Consider the following 22,786-nt stretch of genomic DNA (forward strand, 5'->3'; position numbering starts at 1 on the left):
GTGTTTATCACATGTCTACTGTTTCAAAATCTTTCTTCTATGGATTAGTTATTTGTTTATTAAAGAGATAACACTGCGCTGTTTTTTAGACCTTGTTGGTTTTAAAATAAAGCACTGAAACACTTTGCACCACCTTTTCCTGACTCTGTGTGTTTGTGTATGTTTGTGTCCTCATTTGCCTGGCTCATCCTCAAACATGTTATCAACAATTCCAGGGTCAAGCTGCAATTGACCATAGAGCCCACACTGTTGTGTCAGAAAGGTGACTGGTCCTAGTTTCACCTAGCACTCCCCATCTAGGGAACGCACAAATAACTGCTCTGATTCCAGGTGTTCTCATCTTCTATTTTTCTTCCATTAATGTTTTAGTTTTAACTGAAAAAATGTTGCAGGAAATTCTGTCTATTAAAGGGGCATTTCACATGCATGACATGGAGCTCAAATTTATAAATTAAACTCTTCAGTACTCTAATGGGTGAAGATTATCATTTTTTACTCCCATTGATCAAAAATGTATGTAATTTTAAATATTTTGAGAGTATGATGACAATACAGTTCTGCAGTGTAGTTAACAAAATGTGTCCACTAATCTTTCAATTGTTTATCACGTCTATTGTTTCAGCTTCTTTTCTGCATTGGTTGTGCTCATGTTGTAACACATAAGTAAAACTCATGTTTTCCAATTGCTTATTCTAATCAAAGATTGTTTCTAATTTCAACCAGCATTTATTTAACATTGTGATGTAATGTCAATACTAAAGTAGTTGATTATTTTCAATCTTTTTTTTCCTTTTATTTACAGGAGGCAAACCTCACTGCTGTTCCTACTGTGGCAAGCAGTTTTCACAAAGAGGCCACCTTAAGAGACACACGAGAATTCACACAGGGGAGAAGCCATATTGCTGTTCTGAATGTGGTAAACTGTTTTCACGAGCAGACTACTTTGAAAGCCACACAAGAATTCACACAGGGGAGAAGCCATTTTGTTGTTCTGAATGTGGCAAACAATACTTTCACAAGCATAGCCTTCTGACCCACAAACGCATTCATACAGGCGAGAAGCCATATTGCTGTTCTGAATGTGGCAAACTGTTTTCACGAGCCGACTATTTTCGGAGTCACAAAAGAATTCACACGGGAGAGAAGCCATATTGTTGTTCTGAATGTGGAAAACAATACTTTCACAAGCATAGTCTTCAGATCCACAAGCGCATTCACACTGGAGAGAAGCCATATTGTTGTTCTGAATGTGGCAAACTGTTTTCACGAGCAGACTACTTTGAAAGCCACACAAGAATTCACACAGGGGAGAAGCCATTTTGTTGCTCTGAATGTGGCAAACAATACTTTCACAAGCATAGTCTTCAGAACCACCAACGCATTCACACAGGCGAGAAGCCATATTGCTGTTCTGAATGTGGCAAACTGTTTTCACGGGCAGACTATTTTGGGAGTCACAAAAAATTTCACACAGGCGCCAAGGCATATTGTCCTGAATGTGGTAAATAGTTTACACAAACAAGTCATTTAATGGGCCACAAAATAATTCATACAGGAGCGATGCTGTATTGCTCTTCTGATTGTGACAGTTTACAAAAAGATGTCATCATCAGGTTCATCAAAGCATTCACACAGGAGAGAAACCCTATTGTTCCGAATGTGTCAAACAATTCTGCCACAAGAGTAGTCTTCAGAACCACTAAAGAATCCATATTGTTTTTCTGAATGTAGGAAACAATTCTATCAGAAGGTTAGGCTTCAGAAACGCATCTTCCTCTGCCTTGGTATATGGGTACAGTAGGTGATGGAGAAGAAAAGATGACCTCGTAGAAAGTGACAATCTAGATGGACAACTTTGCTGGCCCACCCAGGGTTGCGGACTATCACTTGGTTACATCACTCAATAGTTATAAACAAAGTACCAAAATACATGACATGGTTAATTATTAGAAATTGGAATGCTTTACAAACATTGTGTTACTTTTGCGTTGCATCGATAATGTTTTATTTTTAAGCAACACAGGTATTTTTTTACTTCAATAAAATAACTATTGTAACTTTAAAAAAAATCTACTGTATGTAAAGCACATTACTCCCAAAACAACCCCCCACAGTTGTGTATGTTTCTAGTTTTATTTGTCATTTTTCTTTTGATTTTTTTTTTTTCTGTATTCTGGAATACTGATTCATTGATCTGTATCAGTCTGAATGAAGGTAATTTGATTATTGCAGTATTGAATGATTGTCTTTTCTTTTGTGAACATGCAATTAAAAGAAAAAGTGTGTGGTTGAAATCACATATTTTGGGGTGGAGTGGACGGGCTTCTCCAGTGAAGTAAGAAGTACCATATTTACAGTGCTTTCTGCAATGTTTGGGATAAAGACACATTTTTTCCTTGCTTTTCTCCCTTTCTTCCACAGCTTAAAATTACAAATCAAACAATTCAAACATTATTAAAGTGCACATTTCAGACTTTTATTTAAGAGGATTTGCATTGAAGTCATTCGATTTCAATCCAATTTAGCAGTCCTTCCATATGCTGAAGAGAAAACTCAAGGGGATAAGCCCCCTGAAACAAGCAGGAGCTTAAGAGGGATGGATTACTGGCTTGGCATAGAATCACCGGAGAAGATCCTCACCACTTCCTGATGTCTATGAATGTCAGACTTCAACCTGTCATTGCATGCAATGGATATGCGACAAAGTCCTAAATATGATGGTTTTATTAGACCTGCCATTTATGTGTCCAAATGTTATGGTGCCCTAATATGGTTGGACCATGGAGAAAAAGTGTTGTGTGACTAAAATGTGTGCAAAGACCCATAAAGTAAAGTCTTTAAAATGCACTTTAATCACGTCTGAATTGTAATTTGAAACCTTGGAGCAGAGGGGTAAATCAAGGAAAAATGTCTTTGTCCCAAACATGATGGGTACTGTCCTCTATGTCATGCTTTCACAAGGAGCTTTATTCTTATGAAGGCCTTGTGCTGTGTTATTTGGCAAGACAAGCTAGTATAAGAGAGAGAGAGAGAGAAATCTGGGATGTCTTTGTTGTAGGTTTGGAGTAATTCCTACTTGTTTAAAATGAACCTATTAGGAAGTGTGGCCACTAGGGGACGTATCTGCACCCTAAACACCCAGTTGCACCACAACAGTCCCACTTCTATTCTAGTACTTCTATTCATACAGGACTCTTGTTCACAATGCAGCACAACTCTTGATCTTCTTTTTCTTCCTTTCCTTTTTCTCAATCTGCATTCTCTCCTTGAGTCGAGTGAAAGGCTCTCTTTTAATTACAAATCTGGGGAGCACTTCCAGGTTAGGTATGGCTACCATGGTAATTGTAACCTTAATATCCAAAAGTTATCCCCGGCAGTTCCCACAGAACCCAACAGCACTGGCCCATGGGACCGCAACTCACATGCTGATCTACAAATGTCCATGGTGGAGCTTTCTCGATGGAATGTTGCCACCCAGTGTATGGAAGGCAGTTGACCACTGTGCTGATCTTCCAGGTTCTTAAGTCCATTCTGGATGGTGTTCAGCAGTTGTAAGGATGCCACTTCCGATGTAACCGCTATGACATTCTTCCACTTCCGTGTCCTGGCATGGAAAGGAGATATCACTACCTCCCTGGCCTTCTGTTATCAAGGCCACTTGGCCAAGTAAGAGAGCGGTGCCCATACTGGGATGCCAGTTCATCTGTTATAAAGGGTTGACTTTGTCTCCATGATTGAACACCAGAATTTTTGGCTACTTTGTGGCAGTTAGTGAGCAGAGAATTGTGGATGATAATAATGAGCAGCCTACATGAATTATTCATTAATACTTCCACGATCACCCTGCAAACACAGTCCGATCATGATCACCATGCTGGGTCAAACTGATCTAAACCTTTGGTCCTGTTTCCTGGTTTCTGGAAGTTTCCAGTTTAAAATAACTGAAAGGCTGGCTTGTCCATCTTTAATCCTTCTCATGAAATATTACAACTCCAAAATAAAACCGAGTCCTTCTAAATTGTACACTTTTGAAGGTGTTCATAAATGACTCGTACGTTATACTTAAGAATTCTCATACATGTTTCATATCATTGTTGATGCTGTTTGAGAAGATTAATATGTCATTATATCTGATTTAAGTTCCTGTAAATCATGCATGGGCACAAAACCTCCACAAAGAAAAGGCCCACCCCCATAAGATGATTGGATGATTGAATTAGGCCTATCTTTACAACTTCCTGGATATATCCGTCCATGGCAGGACTTTCTGGATGACAAAGATGAGCATTTCTCTTTTGGGTTAATGTGTGCCAGAGAGTAAATTAAGTGCACAATCATATGCTCTGCTGTATGTGCAGGAAGCTTTGTAGATCTTTTGTTTATTAAACTTGAGATAATAAGAAGGTAAAGACTCCTCTGTCTATTCACAGTGTAGCATGGAAGGTGTAAAACGTTTGATCTTACAGAAAGAACCCTGTTTTGTTTTTAGCTGCCAGTCAACAATGAGATTATGTTTTTGTAGCCCTAATTCTAACCCTGGAATAACCTGAAAATCTTTACAAGGGTTCACTAAAAAACACATTTGTTCCAAAAGCTATTCAAATATTTCTTAAGTGAGGTGTTGTTTGGTTTATTATTCCTGTTCTCAGAGGTTTACCATCAACCAATATTATGCATGGTTTCTATTGTAACATTAGGGCTACTAAATGCAGGTCTGCTGCATCTTCTTCCGGCTGCTAATGTTAGGGGTTGCCACAGTGGATCATTGTTTTCCATATCTTTCTGTCCTGTGTGTCTTGCTCTGTCACACCCATCACCTTCATGTCCTCTCTCACCACATTCTCTTAGGCCTTCCTCTTTTCTCTTGCCTGGCAGCTCCATCCTTAACATCCTTCTCCCAATATACTCAGCATCTCTCCTCTGCACATGTCCAAATCAACACAATCTCACCTCTCTGACTTTGTCTCCCAACCGTCCAACTTGAGCTGACCCTCTAATGTCCTCATTTCTAATCCTGTCCATCCTCGTCACACCCAATGCAAATCTTATCATCTTTAACTCTGCCACCTCCAGCTCTGTCTCCTGCTTTCTGGTCAGTGCCATTGTCTCCATCCCATATAACATAGCTGGTCTCACTACCGTCCTGTCGACCTTCCCTTTCACTGTTGCTGATACCCGTCTGTCACAAATCACTCCTGACACTCTTCTCCACCCATTCCACCCTGCCTGCCCTCAATTTTTCACTTCTTTTCCACAATCCCCGTTACTCTGTACTGTTGATCCCAAGTACTTAAACTCATCCACCTTCGCCTACTCTACTCCCTGCATTCTCACCATTCCAATGACCTCCCTCTCATTTACACACACGTATTCTGTCTTGTTCCTACTGACCTTCATTCCTCTCCTCTCCAGAGCATATCTGCACCTCTCCAGGGTCTTCTTAACTTGATCCCTACTCTTGCTACAGATCACAATGTCATCAGCAAACATCATAGTCCACGGGGACTCCTGTCTAATCTCGTCTGTCAACCTGTCCATCACCATTGTAAATAAGAAAGGGCTCAGAGCCGATCTCTGATGTAATCCCACCTCCACCTTGAATCCGTCACTCTTACCACAAACCTCACCATTGTCACACTTCCCTCGTACATATCCTGTACAACTCTTACGTACTTCACTGCCACTCCCGACTTCCTCATACAATACCACAGCTCCTCTCGAGGCACCCTGTCATATGCTTTCTCCAGGTCCACAAAGATGCAATGCAACTCCTTCTGGCCTTCTCTATACTTCTCCATCAACACCCTCAGAGCAAACATCATATCTGTGGTGCTCTTTCTTGGCATGAAACCATACTGCTGCTCACTAATCATCACCTCACTTCTTAACCTAGCTTCCACTACTCTTTCCCATAACTTCATACTGTGGCTCATCAATTTTATCCCCTGTAATTGCTACAGCTCTGCACATCCCCCCTTTTCTTAAATATCGGCACCAGTACACTTCACCACTCCTCAGGCTATCTGGTTAGAACCTTCACTGCCATCTCTCCTAAACACCTCCATGCTTTCACAGGTATGTCATCTGGACCAATGGCCTTTCCATTCTTCATCCTCTTCATAGCTGTCTTTACTTCCTCCTTGCTAATCCATTGCACTTCCTGATTCACTATCTCCACATCCTCCAACCTTCTCTCTCTCTCTCTCTCTCTCATTGTCTTCATTCATCAACCTATCAAAGTACTCTTTCCATCCTGTGAGTACGTTTCCATCTTTATCCTTTATCATCCTAACCTGCTGCACATTTTTCCCAGCTCTGTCCCTCTGTCTAGCCCATCAGTCCTTTTCTCCCTTCTTAGTGTCCAACCTGTCATACAACTCATCATACGCCTTTTCTTTAGCCTTCACCACCTCTCTCTTCACCTTGCGCCTTATCTCTCCTTTGCATATGTCCAAACCAACGCAATCTCGCCTCTCTGACTTTGTCCCCCAAACCGTCCAACTTGAGCTGACCCTGTAATGTCCTCATCCTAGCCATCCTCGTGACACCCAATGAAAATCTTAGCATCTTTAACTCTGCTACCTCCAGCTTTGTCTACTGCTTTCTGGTCAGTGCCACCGTCTCCAACCCATATAACATAACTGGTCTCACTACCATCCTGTAGACCTTCCCTTTCACTCTTGCTGATACCCATCTGTCACAAATTACTCCTGACACTCTTCTCCACCCATTCCACCCTGCCTGCACTCTCTTTTTCATCTCTCTTCCACAATCCCCATTACTCTGTACTCGTTGATCCCAAGTATTTAAACTCATCCACCTTTGCCAACGCTACTCCCTGCATCCTCACCATTCCACTGACCTCCCTCTCATTTACACACATGTATTCTGTCTTGTTCCTACTGACCTTCATTCCTCTCCTCTCTAGAGCATATCTCCACCTCTCCAGGGTCTCCTCAACCTGCTCCCTACTATCGCTACAGATCACAATGTCATCATCAAACATCATAGTCCACAGGGACTCCTGTCTAATCTCGTCTGTCAACCTGTCCATCACCATTGCAAATAAGAAAGGGCTCAGAGCCGATCCCTGATGTAATCCCACCTCCAACTTGAATGCATTCGTCACTCCTACCGCAGACCTCACCACGGTCACACTTCCCTCGTACATATCCTGTACAACTCTTACCTACTTCTCTGCCACTCCCGACTTCATCATACAATACCACAACTGCTCTCAAGGCACTCTGTCATATGCTTTCTTCAGGTCCACAAAGACGCAATGCAACTCCTTCTGGCCTTCTCTAAACTTCTCCATCAACTTCCTCAGAGCAAACATTGCATCTGTGGTGCTCTTTCTTGGCATGAAACCATACTGCTGCCCACTAATCATTACCTGACTTCTTAACCTAGCTTCCACTACTCTTTCTCATAACTTCATGCTGTGGCTCATCAATTTTATCTCCCTGTAGTTACTACAGTCCTGCACATACCCCTTATTCTTAAATATCGGCACCAGTACACTTCTTCTCCACTCCTCAAGCATCCTCTCACTTTCCAAGATTCCATTAAACAATCTGGTTATAAACTTCACTGCCATCTCTCCTAAACACCTCCATGCTTCCACAGGTATGTCATCTGGACCAACATCCTTCCCATTTTTCATCCTCTTCATAGCTGTCCTTACTTCCTCCTTGCTAATCTGTTGCACTTCCTGATTCACTATCTCCATATCATTCAACCTCCTCTCTCTCATTCTCTTCATTCATCAGCCTCTCAAAGTATCTTTCCATCTGTTCAACACACTCTCCTTGCTTGTGTGTACGTTTCCATCTTTATCCTTTATCACCCTAACCTGCTGCACATCTTTCCCAGCTCGGTCCCTCTGTCTAGCTCATCAGTACAGGTCCTTTTCTCCCTCCTTATTGTCCAACCTCTCATACATCTTTTCTTTAGACTTCATCACCTCTCTCTTCACCTTGCGCCTTATCTCCTTGTACTCTTGTCTACTTTCTGCATCTCTCTGACTTTACCACTTCTTCTTTGCCATCCTCTTCCTCCGTATACTCTCCTGTATTTCCCCATTCTACCACCAGGTTTCCTTTTCCTCCTTCCTCTGTCCAGATGTCACGCCAAGCACCCTTCTTGCTGTCACCCTTACATCATCTGCTGTAGTTTCCCAGCTGTCTGGTAACTCTTCACTGCCACCCAGTGCCTGTCTTACCTCCTCCCTGAACTCAACCTTGCAGTCTTCCTTTTTCAACTTCCACCATTTGATCCTTGGCTCTGCCCTCACTCTCTTCCTTTTCTTGATCTCCAATGTCATCCTACAGACCACCATCCTATGCTGCTTAACTACACTTTCCCTTCCCCTGCCACCACTTTGCACTCTTCAATCTCCTTCAGATTGACTCTTCTGCATAGGATGTAATCTATCTGTGTGCATCTTTCTCTACTCTTATACGTCACCATATGTTCCTCCTTCTTCTTAAAATAGAGCCATGTCCATCCTTTTGGCAACATCCACTATCCTCTGACCTTCTTCATTCTTCTCCTTGACACCATACCTACCCATCCTCTGTTCCCTTCATCAACCTGTCCATTGAAATCCGCTCCAATCACCACTTTCTGTCCCTTGTGTACATTGTTCATCACTTCATCCAACTCACTCCAAAAATCTTCTTTCTCACCCATTGCACACCCAACTTGCGGTGCATATGCACTAACAACATTCATCATCACACCTCCAATTTCCAGCTTCGTAATCATTACTCTGTCTGACACTCTTTTCACCTCCAAAACACTCTTGACATCCTGTTCCTTCAGAATAACCCCTACCCAATTTCTCCTCCCATCCACACCTTGATAGAACAATTTAAATCCACCTCCAATCCACCTGGCCTTACTCCCCTTCCATTTAGTCTCTTGCACGCACAATATATCAACTTTCCTTCTCTCCATCATATCGGCTAACTCTCTCTCCTTACCAGTCATACTGCCAACATTCAAAGTTCCTACCCTCAGTTCCACTCTCTTTACCTTCCTCCTCTCCTCCTGCGTCCGGACACGTCTCCCACCTCTTCTTCTCCTTCTTTGGCCAACAGTAGCCCAATTTGTGCCAGCACCCTTTTGGCTAACAGTACTGGTGATGGCCGTTGTTAACTCGAGGCTCGACTGAACCGGTATGGAAATTTATACACTTGTCCCCATGTTGATCTGGCAAAATTTTACACCGGATGCCCTTCCTGATGTAGCCTTCCCAATTTATCCAGGCTTGGGACCAGCATGAAGAAACACACTGGATTATGCATCCCCTGTAGCTGGATTAATTGCGGGTCTGCTATTATTTTGGTGAAAATAAAAAAATCTTCTGCTTCAGAGTTAATTAACGTATAACAGAAACAGATAAAGAGTTGGGGTACCATAGTAATCCTCCATATAAATGGCAGATTGGAAAAAGTGACAAAAAGGTAAATTTCTGTCTTTTCAGATATAAGTCAATCTTCCACTGACTTCAAGATTGAGGGGGAGCTGTTTTTCAGTTGGGAGAATAGAAAGAGGTGGATTCAGGTGATCGGGAACCATAAGTGACATTATTAAGGATGTGTCAAGCACTGCTTCTTCAGAGGAAAGAAGAAAAAAGGCATTCGGCAACAGTGCCAACCACTAGCTGGGAGTGTAACGATATTTACATGAGCCTTGAAGTTGTCTCACAAGCACACGTGTGACATACAGCATATCTATAACATATATTATAATTCATATATTATTATAACATATATATATATATTATACAGTACTGTGCAAAAGTTTTAGGCAGTTGTGAAAAAATGCTGTAAACAAAGAATGCTTTCAGAAATGTAAATAATGATTGTTTATTGTTATCAGTTTACAAAATGCAAAGTGAGCGAACAAAAGAAAAATCTAAATCAAATCAATATTTGGTGTTACTACCTTTTGCCTTCAAACCAGCATCAATTCTTATAGGTCCACTTGCACAAAGTCAGGGATTTTGTAGGATTCTAGTCAGGTGTCTGATCAACCAATTCTACCAAACAGGTGCTAATGATCATCAATGTCACACGTAGGTTGAAACCGAAACAGCTGTGTAGAAGGCTTAAAACTGGGTGAGGAACAGCCAAACTCTGATACCAAGGTGAGGTTGTGGAAGACAGTTTCATGTCGTGGCAAGATTGAGCACAGCAACAAGACACAAGGTAGTTCTACTGCATCAGCAAGGTCTCTCCCAGACAAAGATTTCAAAGCAGACTGGGGTTTCAAGATGTGCTGTTCAAGCTCTTTTGAAGAAGCACAAAGAAACGGGCAACGTTGAGGATCGTAGACGCAGTGGTCGGCCAAGGAAACTTAGAGCAGCAGATGAAAGACACATCAAGCTTATTACCCTTCGAAATCGGAAGATGTCCAGCAGTGCCATCAGCTCAGAACTGGCAGACACCAGTGGGACCCAGGTACACCCATCTTCTGTCTGGAGAAGTCTGGCCAGAAGTGGTCTTCATGGAAGAGTTGCAGCCAAAAAGCCATACCTCCGACATGGAAACAAGGCCAAGCGACTCAAGTATACATGAAAACATAGGAACTGGGGTGCAGAAAAATGGCAGCAGGTGCTCTGGACTGATGAGTCAAAATTTGAAATATTTGGCTGTAGCAGAAGGCAGTTTGTTTGTCGGAGGGCTGGAGAGCGGTACAATAATGAGTGTCTGCAGGCAACAGTGAAGCATGATGGAGGTTCCTTGAACATCTGGGGCTGCATTTCTGCAAATGGAGTTGGAGATTTGGTCAGGATTAATGGTGTTCTCAATACTGAGAAATACAGGCAGATACTTATCCATTATGCAATACCATCAGGGAGGCGTATGATTGGCCCCAAATGTATTATGCAGCAGGACAACGACCCCAAACATACAGCCAAAGTCATTAAGAACTATCTTCAGCGTAAAGAAGAACAAGACGTCCTGGAAGTGATGGTATGGCCCCCACAAAGCCCTGATCTCAACATCATCGAGTGTGTCTGGGATTACATGAAGAGACCAAAGGATGTAAGAAAGCCTACATCCACAGAAGATCTGTGCTTAGTTTTCCAAGATGTTTGGAACAACCTACCAGCCGAGTTCCTTCAAAAACTGTATGCAAGTGTACCTAGAAGAATTGATGCTGTTTTGAAGGCAAAGGGTGGTCACACCAAATATATATTTGATTTAGATTTCTCTTTTGTTCATTCATTGCATTTTGTTGATTGATGAAAATAAATGATTAACACTTCCATTTTTGAAAACATTCTTTGTTTACAGCATTTTTTCACACCTGCCTAAAACTTTTGCACAGTACTGTATATAATTATTATTATAATTATAAATAATAATTATATATTATGAGCAGCACAGTGGCACAGTGTGTAGCGCTGCTGCCTCGCAGTTAGGAGACCTGGGTTCGCTTCCCGGGTCCTCCCTGCATGGAGTTTGCATGTTCTCCCTGTGTCTGCGTGGGTTTCTTCCGGGTACTCTGGTTTCCTTCCACTGTCCAAAGAGATGCAGGTTAGGTGCATTGGTGATCCTAAAATGTCCCTAGTGTGTGTGTGTGTGTGTGTGTGCGTGCCCTGCCCGGGGTTTATTTCCTGCCTTGCGCCCTGTGTTGGCTGGAATTGGCACCAGCAGACCCCCATGACCCTGTAGTTAGGATATAGCGGGTTGGATAATGGATGGATCATATATCATAATATATCAATTATACTGATTTAAAATGGGACCATTTATGAACTGAAAGTAGAATTTTCTACTTGGTCCGCAGCCACTCCACTACTTAACATGCATAAAATGTGTCTGTTTGGACCCCCATTTATTACATCACGTGTGTTGTTAAAAGTCCACACAATAAAATGGATTAATAATGATGGAGTAATAAAGTATGCTGCGGTGGGTTGGCACCCTGCCCAGGATTGGTTCCTGCCTTGTGCCCTGTGTTGGCTGGGATTGGCTCCAGCAGACCCCCGTGACCCTGTGTTCGGATTCAGCGGGTTGGAAAATGGATGGATGGATAATAAAGTATGTAAAATCAAAAAATCAAATCCCTGTTTTTGATGTGTGTCATGCTCAGCCAGACTAAATTTCATTCACCCCCCCCCACCCCCCCATCTTTAATAAAGCAACTGATTCTGATATCCCCACTATATTTTCTGTAGTGAAGATCAATGGGGAACTCCAGCTGTCATACTGAGTTTTAATTCATCATTTTCTAATATGAGAGTTTGTTATTTCACTGATTTTTGCCATCCTAGGACCCATATTTGATTACAGTTCAAGCTTACTGTATGCAGCGGAATAAGGCAAGTCACAATGGCAAAAATGGGCCAGGTAAGAAAATGGAATGAGAGGCTGCAAACCAAACTTTAACCAAAAATTGAATCCAGAAGAGCAAAGAAAACTTGATGATGTGCCAAAAATGAACCTGAAACACTTTAAATGGTTAAAGATTCAAAAGTGTTAGTAGTGATTGCTGCGTTCCACTGGCTTATATGTTGTTTCCTTAATGACAGCATTAGAAACGACTTCAGTAAACCGGGCATCCCATCATTGCAATGGAACCACAAACAGCATTGAGGTAATTTCCAAAGCAAATCACTTGTATTGATAAAGTAAGATATTCACAACAAGAATGGGCAAAGATCTTAGATGAGGAGAAGAGGAGATACCTTACATAGTGTGCCATTTATTTCAATATCTTCATCTTCAGTCAAGCTAAGAAACAACAGGAAACTGACCTATTTGGAAAGAAATTTAGTAAGTAGCACTCATACGCAAGCATAACGATTGTCAGCCCCTAAATGAAATTTCCTCAGAAGTGACTGATTCTCAAATACGAGAGCTCCTTGAAAGTAACAAGACTTAATTTTTCAACATTTTGAAAATCATTTTGCAGCATCACTTTTACCGAGGCATCCATGGCATATTTTCACTTCATCATCAGAGGAGAACATCTTTCCACATAGTTGTTTTTTCACCACTGGGATTGCCCAAAAATCACACAGCGTTAAATCCGAGCTATAGAGAATGTGCTCCAGTGCAGTCTGAACCAGTTAGCAGAAGAATAACATTGTGTCAAAAACTATCTGAGTGTTCTAACCTTTTCGCCAAATCTAAAACAAAATCCTAAATTAAAATGGAAGTTCATGTGGAAAACTAGTCTTTAACCACATGGTCATAACAATGACACCACACATTAATATGCCCATTCCTTAATAACATGGGGCAGCTGAACCACAAAATGGCAGCACCCATGAAACCAAGACAGCATTAGAAAAAGATTTCAATTTTATCTAACTTGAAAATTAGCTTAAATCAAAAAAGTAATGTTAGAAATGAATTCAGCAAACCCCAAACACTTAATAATTTTGAATTTATATGGAGCGTACCCAATGTTGTGTATAGATGACTTGTTGGAGAAACTCAGGCACGCCTCATATATCTCCACCCTGGATCTCACGTAAGGGTACTGGCAGGTGCCCCTAGAGGAGTCCAATTGTGAGAATACTGCATTTGCCACCCCAGATGGGTTATTGGTGTTCACCAGGCTCACGGGACTCCGTTGACTTTCAAACGGATGATGGAGAAGATCCTGAGTTCTCATTCCACGTACGCGGGAGTGTATCTCAAAGATGTGGTCATTTTGAGTAACCACTGGAGATCTCATATTGACTGCCTGCCAGCGGTGCGTAACATCTTGAGGCTGGTGGGGTTCACAGCTAACACTAAGAAGTGCAGGCTGAGTATGCTGGAAATACATTATTTGGGGTATTCCATGGGGAAGGGCCTGCTCAAGCCTCAGATGGACAAGGTGGGGAAGGTTCTTGCGTATCCACGTCCCGAAATGCCGATGCAGGTTCGTGCCTCCCTCTGCCTCACGGGGTACTACAGGCGGTTTAATCCCAATTTTATTCATCACGTCTTCCCCCCTTACTGACTTGACAAAGGGCAGAATTGTCTGGACCAATGCCTGTGACAGAGCCTTCTCAGACTTAAAAACCATTTTATCCTCATTCCCGGTTCTGTGGAATCCAGACTTTTTGACGGAATTTGTACTGCAGATGGATGCAAGTGCTTTCAGTTTAGGAGCAGTGCTTTCTCAATGTTTCAAGGGGGAAGAACACCCCATCACCCCATCACCCCATCTGTTTGTTAGCAGGAAACTGCTTCCCAGGGAGTGCAATTACTCAACTGTAGAGAAGGAATATTTAGCGATTAAGTGGGCAGCGGAGGCCCTCTGGTACTGCTTGTGGGGGTGGCGGTTTATCCTGGTGACTGATCATGCCCCACTACAATGACTCTACAGAGAGAAGGATGCAAAAGCCCGGCTCACTCGGTGTTAATTAGTTTATAGCCATTTGCTTTTGATGTTCACCACTGGCCCAGGGCTGTGCATGTCAACGCAGACGTTCTCTTGCGACTGGCCGAGCATGGACAAAGCTAAGGGGGGAGGGGGGTTGTGAGATTTTTTTTTTTAACTCTTTTGAGACCATCCCAACAGGGCGACACACCGAAATGTGATTGATGTGTCTCTTAGGGCCTGCTTGTCCATTGCCTAGGCCACCACAGGTTCACAACGCCTCACAGGTTCGCAGCTCCACAGAGGCAATGGCAAGCTCACCGCCTCCTCACGCAATGTGTCTGTCACCTGATGAGTGATGCAGGGAACAGTATAACGTGGCCACTGACCTTACCCCAGCCCTGCCTGTTTGTTGTGTCTGTGTGTAGTAGAATGGTAGCTCCTACTGCAATAAATAACCTTGCAGTTCCTATTTCAAGCTGAATAAAGCTGATTTTCCTGAAATCCTTAGATTCAGTCTCATCTTTTGGGTGCATTGCTGTGACTCACACATCTTATATATATTGTGAGATATGCCCAGACACCATCAGACTGATGCCACATCTTTATCAAAACACACGTTTATTTTCAGTTCTTTACCTTGCACAACACACAATACCCCTGCACCAAACACTCCTAACACAGGCCTCTCTTCAAATGTTCATGGGCCGCCTTTCCTCTCTCCACGGGAGCCTCGTCCTGCTCCCACTCCTGACTCTAGCTCCCTGATTGTAGGGAGGCGACCCCTTTTATAGTGACCTGGATGGGCTCCAGGTGCTCCGTCTGACGACACTTCCTGGTGTGGCGGAAGTGTTAGGAGAGCACCCGGAAGCACTCTTGGCGTCCCTGGATGGATCATCCTCCATGTTCCCGGGTGTGGTGGAAGTGAATGTTTCCCAGGCTTTCTGAGACTTGGGCGCCCCCTGGAGGTGGCCACGAGCCCCAATGGGCTTGAGCCTCCTTGCTCCTCTCCCGTGGTCCTCTCCAGATCCAGGGCGGTTGCCCCCTCGTGGCCCGGCGTCCTGGCTGGGTCTGTCCCCCAGCCGCTTGTGACAATATGTATATATATATATATATATATATTTATATTAAAAGAGGGAGAGATTTGCACCCATTTCTTCCATTAGTTAAGAGGTGTGACAACTGGTCAAATTAATAATTAAAATAATAGGCATAAGTGCATAATTAATACATGCATAAATTAATAGACAACTAACAGGGCTTATAAGTGTGACTGAGTGACATGTATTCAAATAATTCCACAGTCCAAGTATCTATACTGTATATATATATATATATATATATATATATATATATATATATATATATATATATATATATATATATATATATATATATATATATTGTGACAGATACAGGGCGCTATCGTCCCCTTGAACCCTCAGACACCACACCAGACACCAGATAAAAGTCCAATATTTTGACTTTTTATTATAATAATGTGCACAAAGCACCCTCCTCTCCACAATACTCATAAACAATAACAATATTCAATAAACAATCAATTCTCCACTCTCCCAGATGAATTTGCCACCCTTCCACCCAGCTCAGCTCGACGTCTGGGATCTCCCACAGTCCTTTTATAGTCCATGACCCGGAAGTGCTTCTGAACCCTGAGTCCATGTGACTTCCTAGCACTTCCATGTCAGATCAAAAAGTCTTCTTTTCATCCTGGAAGTACGTCATTCCTTCTATCCATGTGACTAGGATGTACTTCCGAGTTATAGGGCACGTACGAGTCTCTGGGCCTCCCTGCAGCGTCCTCTGTTGGCCCCCAAGGCATCCAGCAGGGCCGTAATGTAAAACTCCCACTGTCCATGCTTCCCTGCTGGCATTCGGGGCACCTCTATACTGCATGGAGGGCTCCACCTGGCAGCCTGGGGGTACTGGCCGGGATGACTGGCCGGCCATATCCCATAATATTTATATATATTGTCACACATGTGTGAGTAGGTGACAGCTAGAGGGCCTGAGTAATTATAATTCCATGCCAGACCATGGAGTAGTGGGGTGCACTGACTATCTCTCTCTGTTCCTTGCAGACCTTTCTTGGGAAATCACACCCGGTTCCAATGCCTCTGATGACGTCACTTTCAGTTCTGGTGCCGACTACGTAATTTCCTGTACTGGCTAATAAAGATGCCATCTTTGATACCCTACCCTCAGTTCTGTTTTGGACTCGGATCTGTGAACATCTCTGTTCTAATTTAAACCTTTTTTGCAGCCTTGGAACAATTTATGCGTGGCTGCCCCACACCTTCATGATGTCTTTGACTCACTCTTGTGACAATATATATATATATATATATATATATATATATATATATATATATATATATATATATATATATATATATATATATATATATTTATATATATATAAATATATATATATATATATATATATATATATATATATATATATATATATATATATATATATATATATATATATATATATATTTGTATATATTTGATTAATGGAATTAAAAAGTGATAATCTTATCACGATATTGAAGAGTTTAATTTATAAAACAGAGCTCCATGCCTTACAATGCAAAATGCGCCTTTAATAGACAGAATTTGCCCCAACACTTTTTTACAAATAGATTAAAGCTGCTGGACTGTAAAATGTGCATGAAAATGACTTGTTTAAATCACCAAAGCAAAACAGAGGAATGAGCAAAGTGGCATATTAGTGCACAGGCCTATACGAGGTGCATTGATCTTGGAGAAATAATTAGAAGATGAGTAAACCTGGAAACAGAGCAATTATTTTGGTCTGTCCTAGGTGGGCTGTGGCAAGTAAAACCAGGACCGGTCATCGTTTGTGACACACCCATGTGGGGTCCACGGTACCTGACAGTTTGAACCCGGAATCGTTGATAAAATGAGCATGAGTCAGGTGAATAAAGACACCCACACACACACAGTCAGCAAGAGGTGGTGCAAAGTTTTTCAATGCTTTATTTTAAAACCAAGAAGGTGCAAAATACTGCAGTGCTCTTCCATTAATAAATAACTAACTAATCCATAAAATCAAAGTTATCACTATGGAAGTTAATACCTCCATTAAAATGAGGTTAAAAATCATGGCAGTGAAACCGTTCTGTAAAAACTTTGGAGCCCTGACTCATCCTTTTAAAAACTGATGCCTCCTCTGCTTGCCCAAGATAGAATCCTGCAGCCAGAGAAGACCCTCACACGACAGGTACAGCTTCTTCTTTTTCTTTCAGCTGCTCCCATTTGGGGTTGCCACAGCAGATCATCTTCTTCCATATCGTACACGACAGGTACAGCCACCCTGTTAAATCCAGGTTCAGGTCGCTGATGCTGTCAGAAGCTCCTGGCAGGGATGCCGTGCTGAGCCTTGCTCCTCCAACTCCTACTGCCATTCCTCAGCCTTATGAAGGAGACCTCTTGAACAAAACAATGGCAAGGTGATTCTTCAGAAAGAACGGCTATGGATCCTTCATTGTTTAATAAACACGCCTGCTATCGGGCTGAATTCTCTTTTAGTGGGTTTTGGCCTTTCCATCTTGGTGATCCTTATAGTATTATTCTTGATGTTGCTCCTAAGTGGCCTTTTTAGCGAATGAGTACTCCAGAAGAGTGGCATAAACCTTTTATTTGAATGTAATTACATCCCTCTTATTATTATAATAATCATTGTGACAAAGCCTTAGCATTAGTATTACAAAACTATAAAACGTAATAATGATTTCAATTGACACTACAAAGCACCTTTATTAAAGCAAGTGTGTGGCACAGGGCGATGTAAAACCATGACGTTGGGCATTCTCAAACATGCACTCCTACCCCAATGATTCAGAACTACTTCTCATGTCCTACTATGAGGTAGGACAGATGTGTATCCTAGTCAGATTGTTAGTGCAATTCCTAGGAGTAATTCTGAGATGCTTGAATTCCTAAACTGTGAAATTAGAAAGAACAAAAATATACTCTTTTTTGAAAAAGCAAGAAGGCAGGGATTTGTTCACAATTTCAGATACCCATAAAGTGCTAAGGTCAAATTTAATACCATTACCAACATGATGGCACAAACATCTTACAGCTTTCTTAAGACTGGATAAGACTGCCATAGACACTACAGACACAATGGCCGCCAAAAATGGAGGATCTTGTAAGAAAGCAAAGATGGTGTCACAGGAACATGCAAAAAATAAAATCTTTCTTTAATATGCTAGTAGTACTAGGGTGCTATACCGTGTTAGCCATTATGGATGTAGTGAGAAGTGAAGCAAAATGACACCTTTAATTGGCTAACTAAAAAAGATCACAATATGCAACTCAGGCCCCTTCTTCAGGCAAGATGTATTGTAATCTTTTTAGTTAGCCTATAAAAGGTGTCATTTTGCTTGACTTCTCACTATATTTAACTTGCTACAAATGCTAAAAAAAGGACTCATAATGTTCGAGTCCCAAAACCCTCAAAAAGACACAGATCCAAAATAATTCTAGGAATTCCAATAAAAAATTAATAAAAACTGCTATTGAGCAAAAGCCTTACATTTACTTCCAGCACTGAAAATACCAAAATACTGGTACTGTACTGTTTTAAACTTTCCTAGAACCTGTATATCATACAAATCATTTGGAATTCTTTGCAGACTTTGGCAGGTTTTCCCTTTTAAAGGGTCCCCTGATGCTGGTCATTTGCATGATAGAATGCGAGTTCATACTATGGGTGATTGATCTTCAGGGCAATGCAACTTGTCAGCAATGTCAGAGTATATTTCAAATATCCATTTTCCTAGCCCAGTTATCCAGAGAAGGGTCGCTGAGTAGCTGGATCATCCTTGTTATCTGTTACATAACATATGAAGTGAGATTTGGGTGGCGTGGTGGTGCTTGTTGGTCTTGCAAGCGAATAGAAATGTCTTTATACTGTTTGTGAGATAATACGCCTGAACTAAATCAACTACTCTATACAGACGTATGAAAAAGTTTGGGAACTCCTCTCAGCCTGAATAATAATTGACTCTACTTTCAACAAAAAAGATAACAGTGGTATTATCTTTTGTTTCCTAGGAACATCTGAGTATTGGGGTGTTTTCCGAACAAAGATTTTTAGTGAAGCAGTATTTAGTTGTATGAAATTAAATCAAATGTGAAAAACTGGCTGTGCACAAATCTGGGTCTCCTTGTAATTTTGCTGATTTGAATGCATGTCACTGCTCAATGCTGATTACTTGTAACACCAAATTGGTTGGATTAGCTCATTAAGCCTTGAACTTCATAGACAGGTGTGTCCAATCATGAGATATAAAGGTATTTAAGGTGGTCAATTGCAAGTTGTGCTTCCCTTTGACTCTCCTTTGAAGAGTGACAGCATGGGATCCTCAAAGAAACTCTCCAAAGATCTGAAAACAAAGATTGTTCAGTATCATGGTTTAGGGGAAGGCTCCAAAAAGGTATCTCAGAGGTTTAAACTGTCAGTTTCAACTGTAAGGAATGGAATCAGGAAATGGAATGCCACAGGCACAGTTGCTGTTAAACCCAGCAGGTCTGGCAAGCCAAGAAAAATACAGGAGCGGCATATGTGCAGGATTGTGAGAATGGTTACAGACAACCCACAGATCACCTCCAAAGACCTGCAAGAACATCTTGCTGCAGATGGTGTATCTGTACATCATTCTACAATTCAGCGCAATTTGCACAAAAACATCTGAATGGCAGGGTGATGAGAAAGAAGCCCTTTCTGCACTCACACAACAAACAGAGTCGCTTGTTGTATGCAAATGCTCATTTAGACAAGCCAGATTCATTCTGGAACAAATTGCTTTGGACTGATGAGACAAAAATTGAGTTATTGAGGTGGAAGAAGAACACCGCATTCCAAGAAAAACCCCTGCTACCTACGGTCAAATTTGGTGGAGGTTCCATCATGCTGTGGGGCTGTGTGGCTAGTTCAGGGACTGGGGACCTTGTTAAAGTCGAGGGTCAGATGAATTCAACCCAATATCAACAAATTCTTCAGGATAATGTTCAAGTATCAGTCACAAAGTTGAAGTTGCGCAGGGGTTGGATATTCCAACAAGACAATGACCCAAAACGCAGTTCGAAATCTACAAAGGCATTCATGCAGGTGGAGACGTACATTGTTCTGGAATGGCCATCACAGTTCCCTTTTGATATCATCGAAAATCTATGGGATGATTTGAAGCAGGCTGTCCATGCTCAGCAGCCATCAAATTGAACTGAAGTGGAGAGATTTTGTATGGAAGAATGGTCAAAACATACCTCCATCCAGAATCCAGACACTCACCAAAGGCTATAGGAGGACAGCGTCTAGAGGCTGTTATATTTGGAAAAGGAGGCTCAACTAAGTATTGATGTCATATCTCTGTTGGGGTGCCCAAATTTATGCACCTGTGTAATTTTGTTATGATGCATATTGCATAGTTTCTGTTAATCCAATAAACTTAATGTCACTGCTGTAATACTACTGTTTCCATAAGGCATGTCATATATTAAAAGGAAGTTACTACTTTGAAAGCTCAGCCAATAAGAAACACAAATCTAAAGAATTAAGAGGGGTTCCCAAACTTTTTCATTTGACTGTATATACACACACTACCTGTCAAAAGATTTAGAACACATCAATTTTCCCAGTTTTTCTTCAAATTTAATCGGTTGAAATGGAATGAATGACCTAAAATGGTGAACGGGTAAGCAGTTAACTGCCAGAGGTTTAAATTTAAAGTTTAGGTTAGTAAAAACAGAAAAAAAGTAAATTTCAGAACATTACAAATGGGCCTTCTTCAGCGAACAACTAATAGTTTACAACCTACAAATATTCTGTAGCAAATCAAGTAAATTAAGCCTTGCAAGTTGAAACAAACAATTTGCACAGGAGTCCCAACTTCTGTTGATTACTTAACCCTCTGTCTGTCCCCCAGTACAAGAGGCAATGGCATTGTACATCATTGATGGGAACTTTTAAGACACCGCAAAGCCATACTTAAGAGCTGACAAATCTTTAATCAAAGTTTTAAAGCTTTTATTTTCACATTTGGAGCCAAGGTACCTTCAGCCTCATTATAAAGTTCAAGAACAGACAAAGATATATTTTTTTAAATTTATAAAAAAAAATGTTTAATTTTAAAACACAATTTCATGTAGAAAATTAATATTCAGTATACCATGCATTTAAGAAAGCAGACAGGAAGCACTTTTTCATGCAAAGTGTTTTGGGGATTTGAAATAAACTACCAAGTTATGGAGTTGAAAGAAGAGCCTTTTAGTCCAGTGACAATCAAATATATTGATAATCGAGTAATGGACAGTGTGAGAAAGGTGCTACATGAGCGCAGACCTGACACAGACTGACACCGGAGACACACGTAAAACTAAATACATTTTTTATTTTTCTTCACCTGGGAGCCACTTCTTCCCCATGTCCCCCAGGCACAACACAGTCCCACAAACACACAAAAGCACAAGCACAAATCTTCTCCTTTAAATCCTCCACTCCTCCCTGGCAGCTTTGTCTCCTTCCTCCCGACTCAGGCTCAGGGAGTAGTGGCTGCTGGCTCCTTTTATAATGCACTGGCAAAAAACACTGCCCATAAAGGCTCAGCAGCTCCTGCTGCAGCACGCCCTGGCAGCACCTGCGGATCCCAACAAGGCTGCACCAAACTCCAACTCCCATGAAGCCCTGCGGGAGTCTGAGGCACCGCTGCAACCAAGGGGGGTTGCCATATAGCATCCCGGGGGAGGTATTGGGTAGCCCATGCTTGCTCCCCTGGAACATATACTGAAGGGGCGTCCCGGCCGGGCATGGTTCACCACAACAGTTTGCATACTGATAACAATTAACAACAAACGCCATAGACAAAGGGGCAAAATGAAACTGAATGTTAAAGGCTGGAGATCAGAAAATGTTTTTTTCCCTTCAGCATTGATGTTGTTTTATTTTAATTTCTGTTTTCATTTTGCTCACTTTGTATCTTCTCCCATGTATTCTTTAATTTTGTACAGTGTATTGGACCATGCTGCATGGTGATTTTGTACTTTAAATAAAGTTGATTAATTGATTGATTGATCTTATTTTTATTAAATGATATAAAAAAATTGATTAAAAAAAAAAAAGTACAGCCCAAAGATCCTTCATTGTCAGACCAAGTAGCGGGGCTCATTAGTACACAACAGCTTAAATAACCAGAACACCTGAAAAAGTGGCATGAAAACTGTTGTGATCAGACATTTTTAAACTTCAAGATGAAAAACTTGTAGAAATTATTCCTATAAATCCAATAAAAATGTAGCAAACCACATTTCGTCATTTATAAATTGCCAACAAAACACAAAAACTGGGAAATGATTCCTACAATAATAATGATAATAATTCTTTGTACTTATATAG

The 22,786-nt window shown here is 41.4% G+C and overlaps 1 protein-coding gene across 1 annotated transcript in view; it reads left to right on the forward strand.

Annotated features, from left to right (window-relative positions):
* Positions 1-22,786, forward strand: part of LOC114669006 (zinc finger protein 665-like) — an 81,450-nt gene that overhangs the window by 18,172 nt on the left and 40,492 nt on the right. The window contains exons 3-5 of the mRNA XM_028825128.2: positions 803-1,508; positions 3,550-3,666; positions 13,563-13,848. Of these exons, the coding sequence (XP_028680961.1) occupies positions 803-1,508; positions 3,550-3,666; positions 13,563-13,848 (1,109 nt within the window). The remainder of the gene's footprint in view (positions 1-802; positions 1,509-3,549; positions 3,667-13,562; positions 13,849-22,786) is intronic.

This window comes from Erpetoichthys calabaricus, chromosome 1, assembly GCF_900747795.2.
Source record: "Erpetoichthys calabaricus chromosome 1, fErpCal1.3, whole genome shotgun sequence".
Lineage (NCBI taxonomy): Eukaryota > Metazoa > Chordata > Cladistia > Polypteriformes > Polypteridae > Erpetoichthys > Erpetoichthys calabaricus.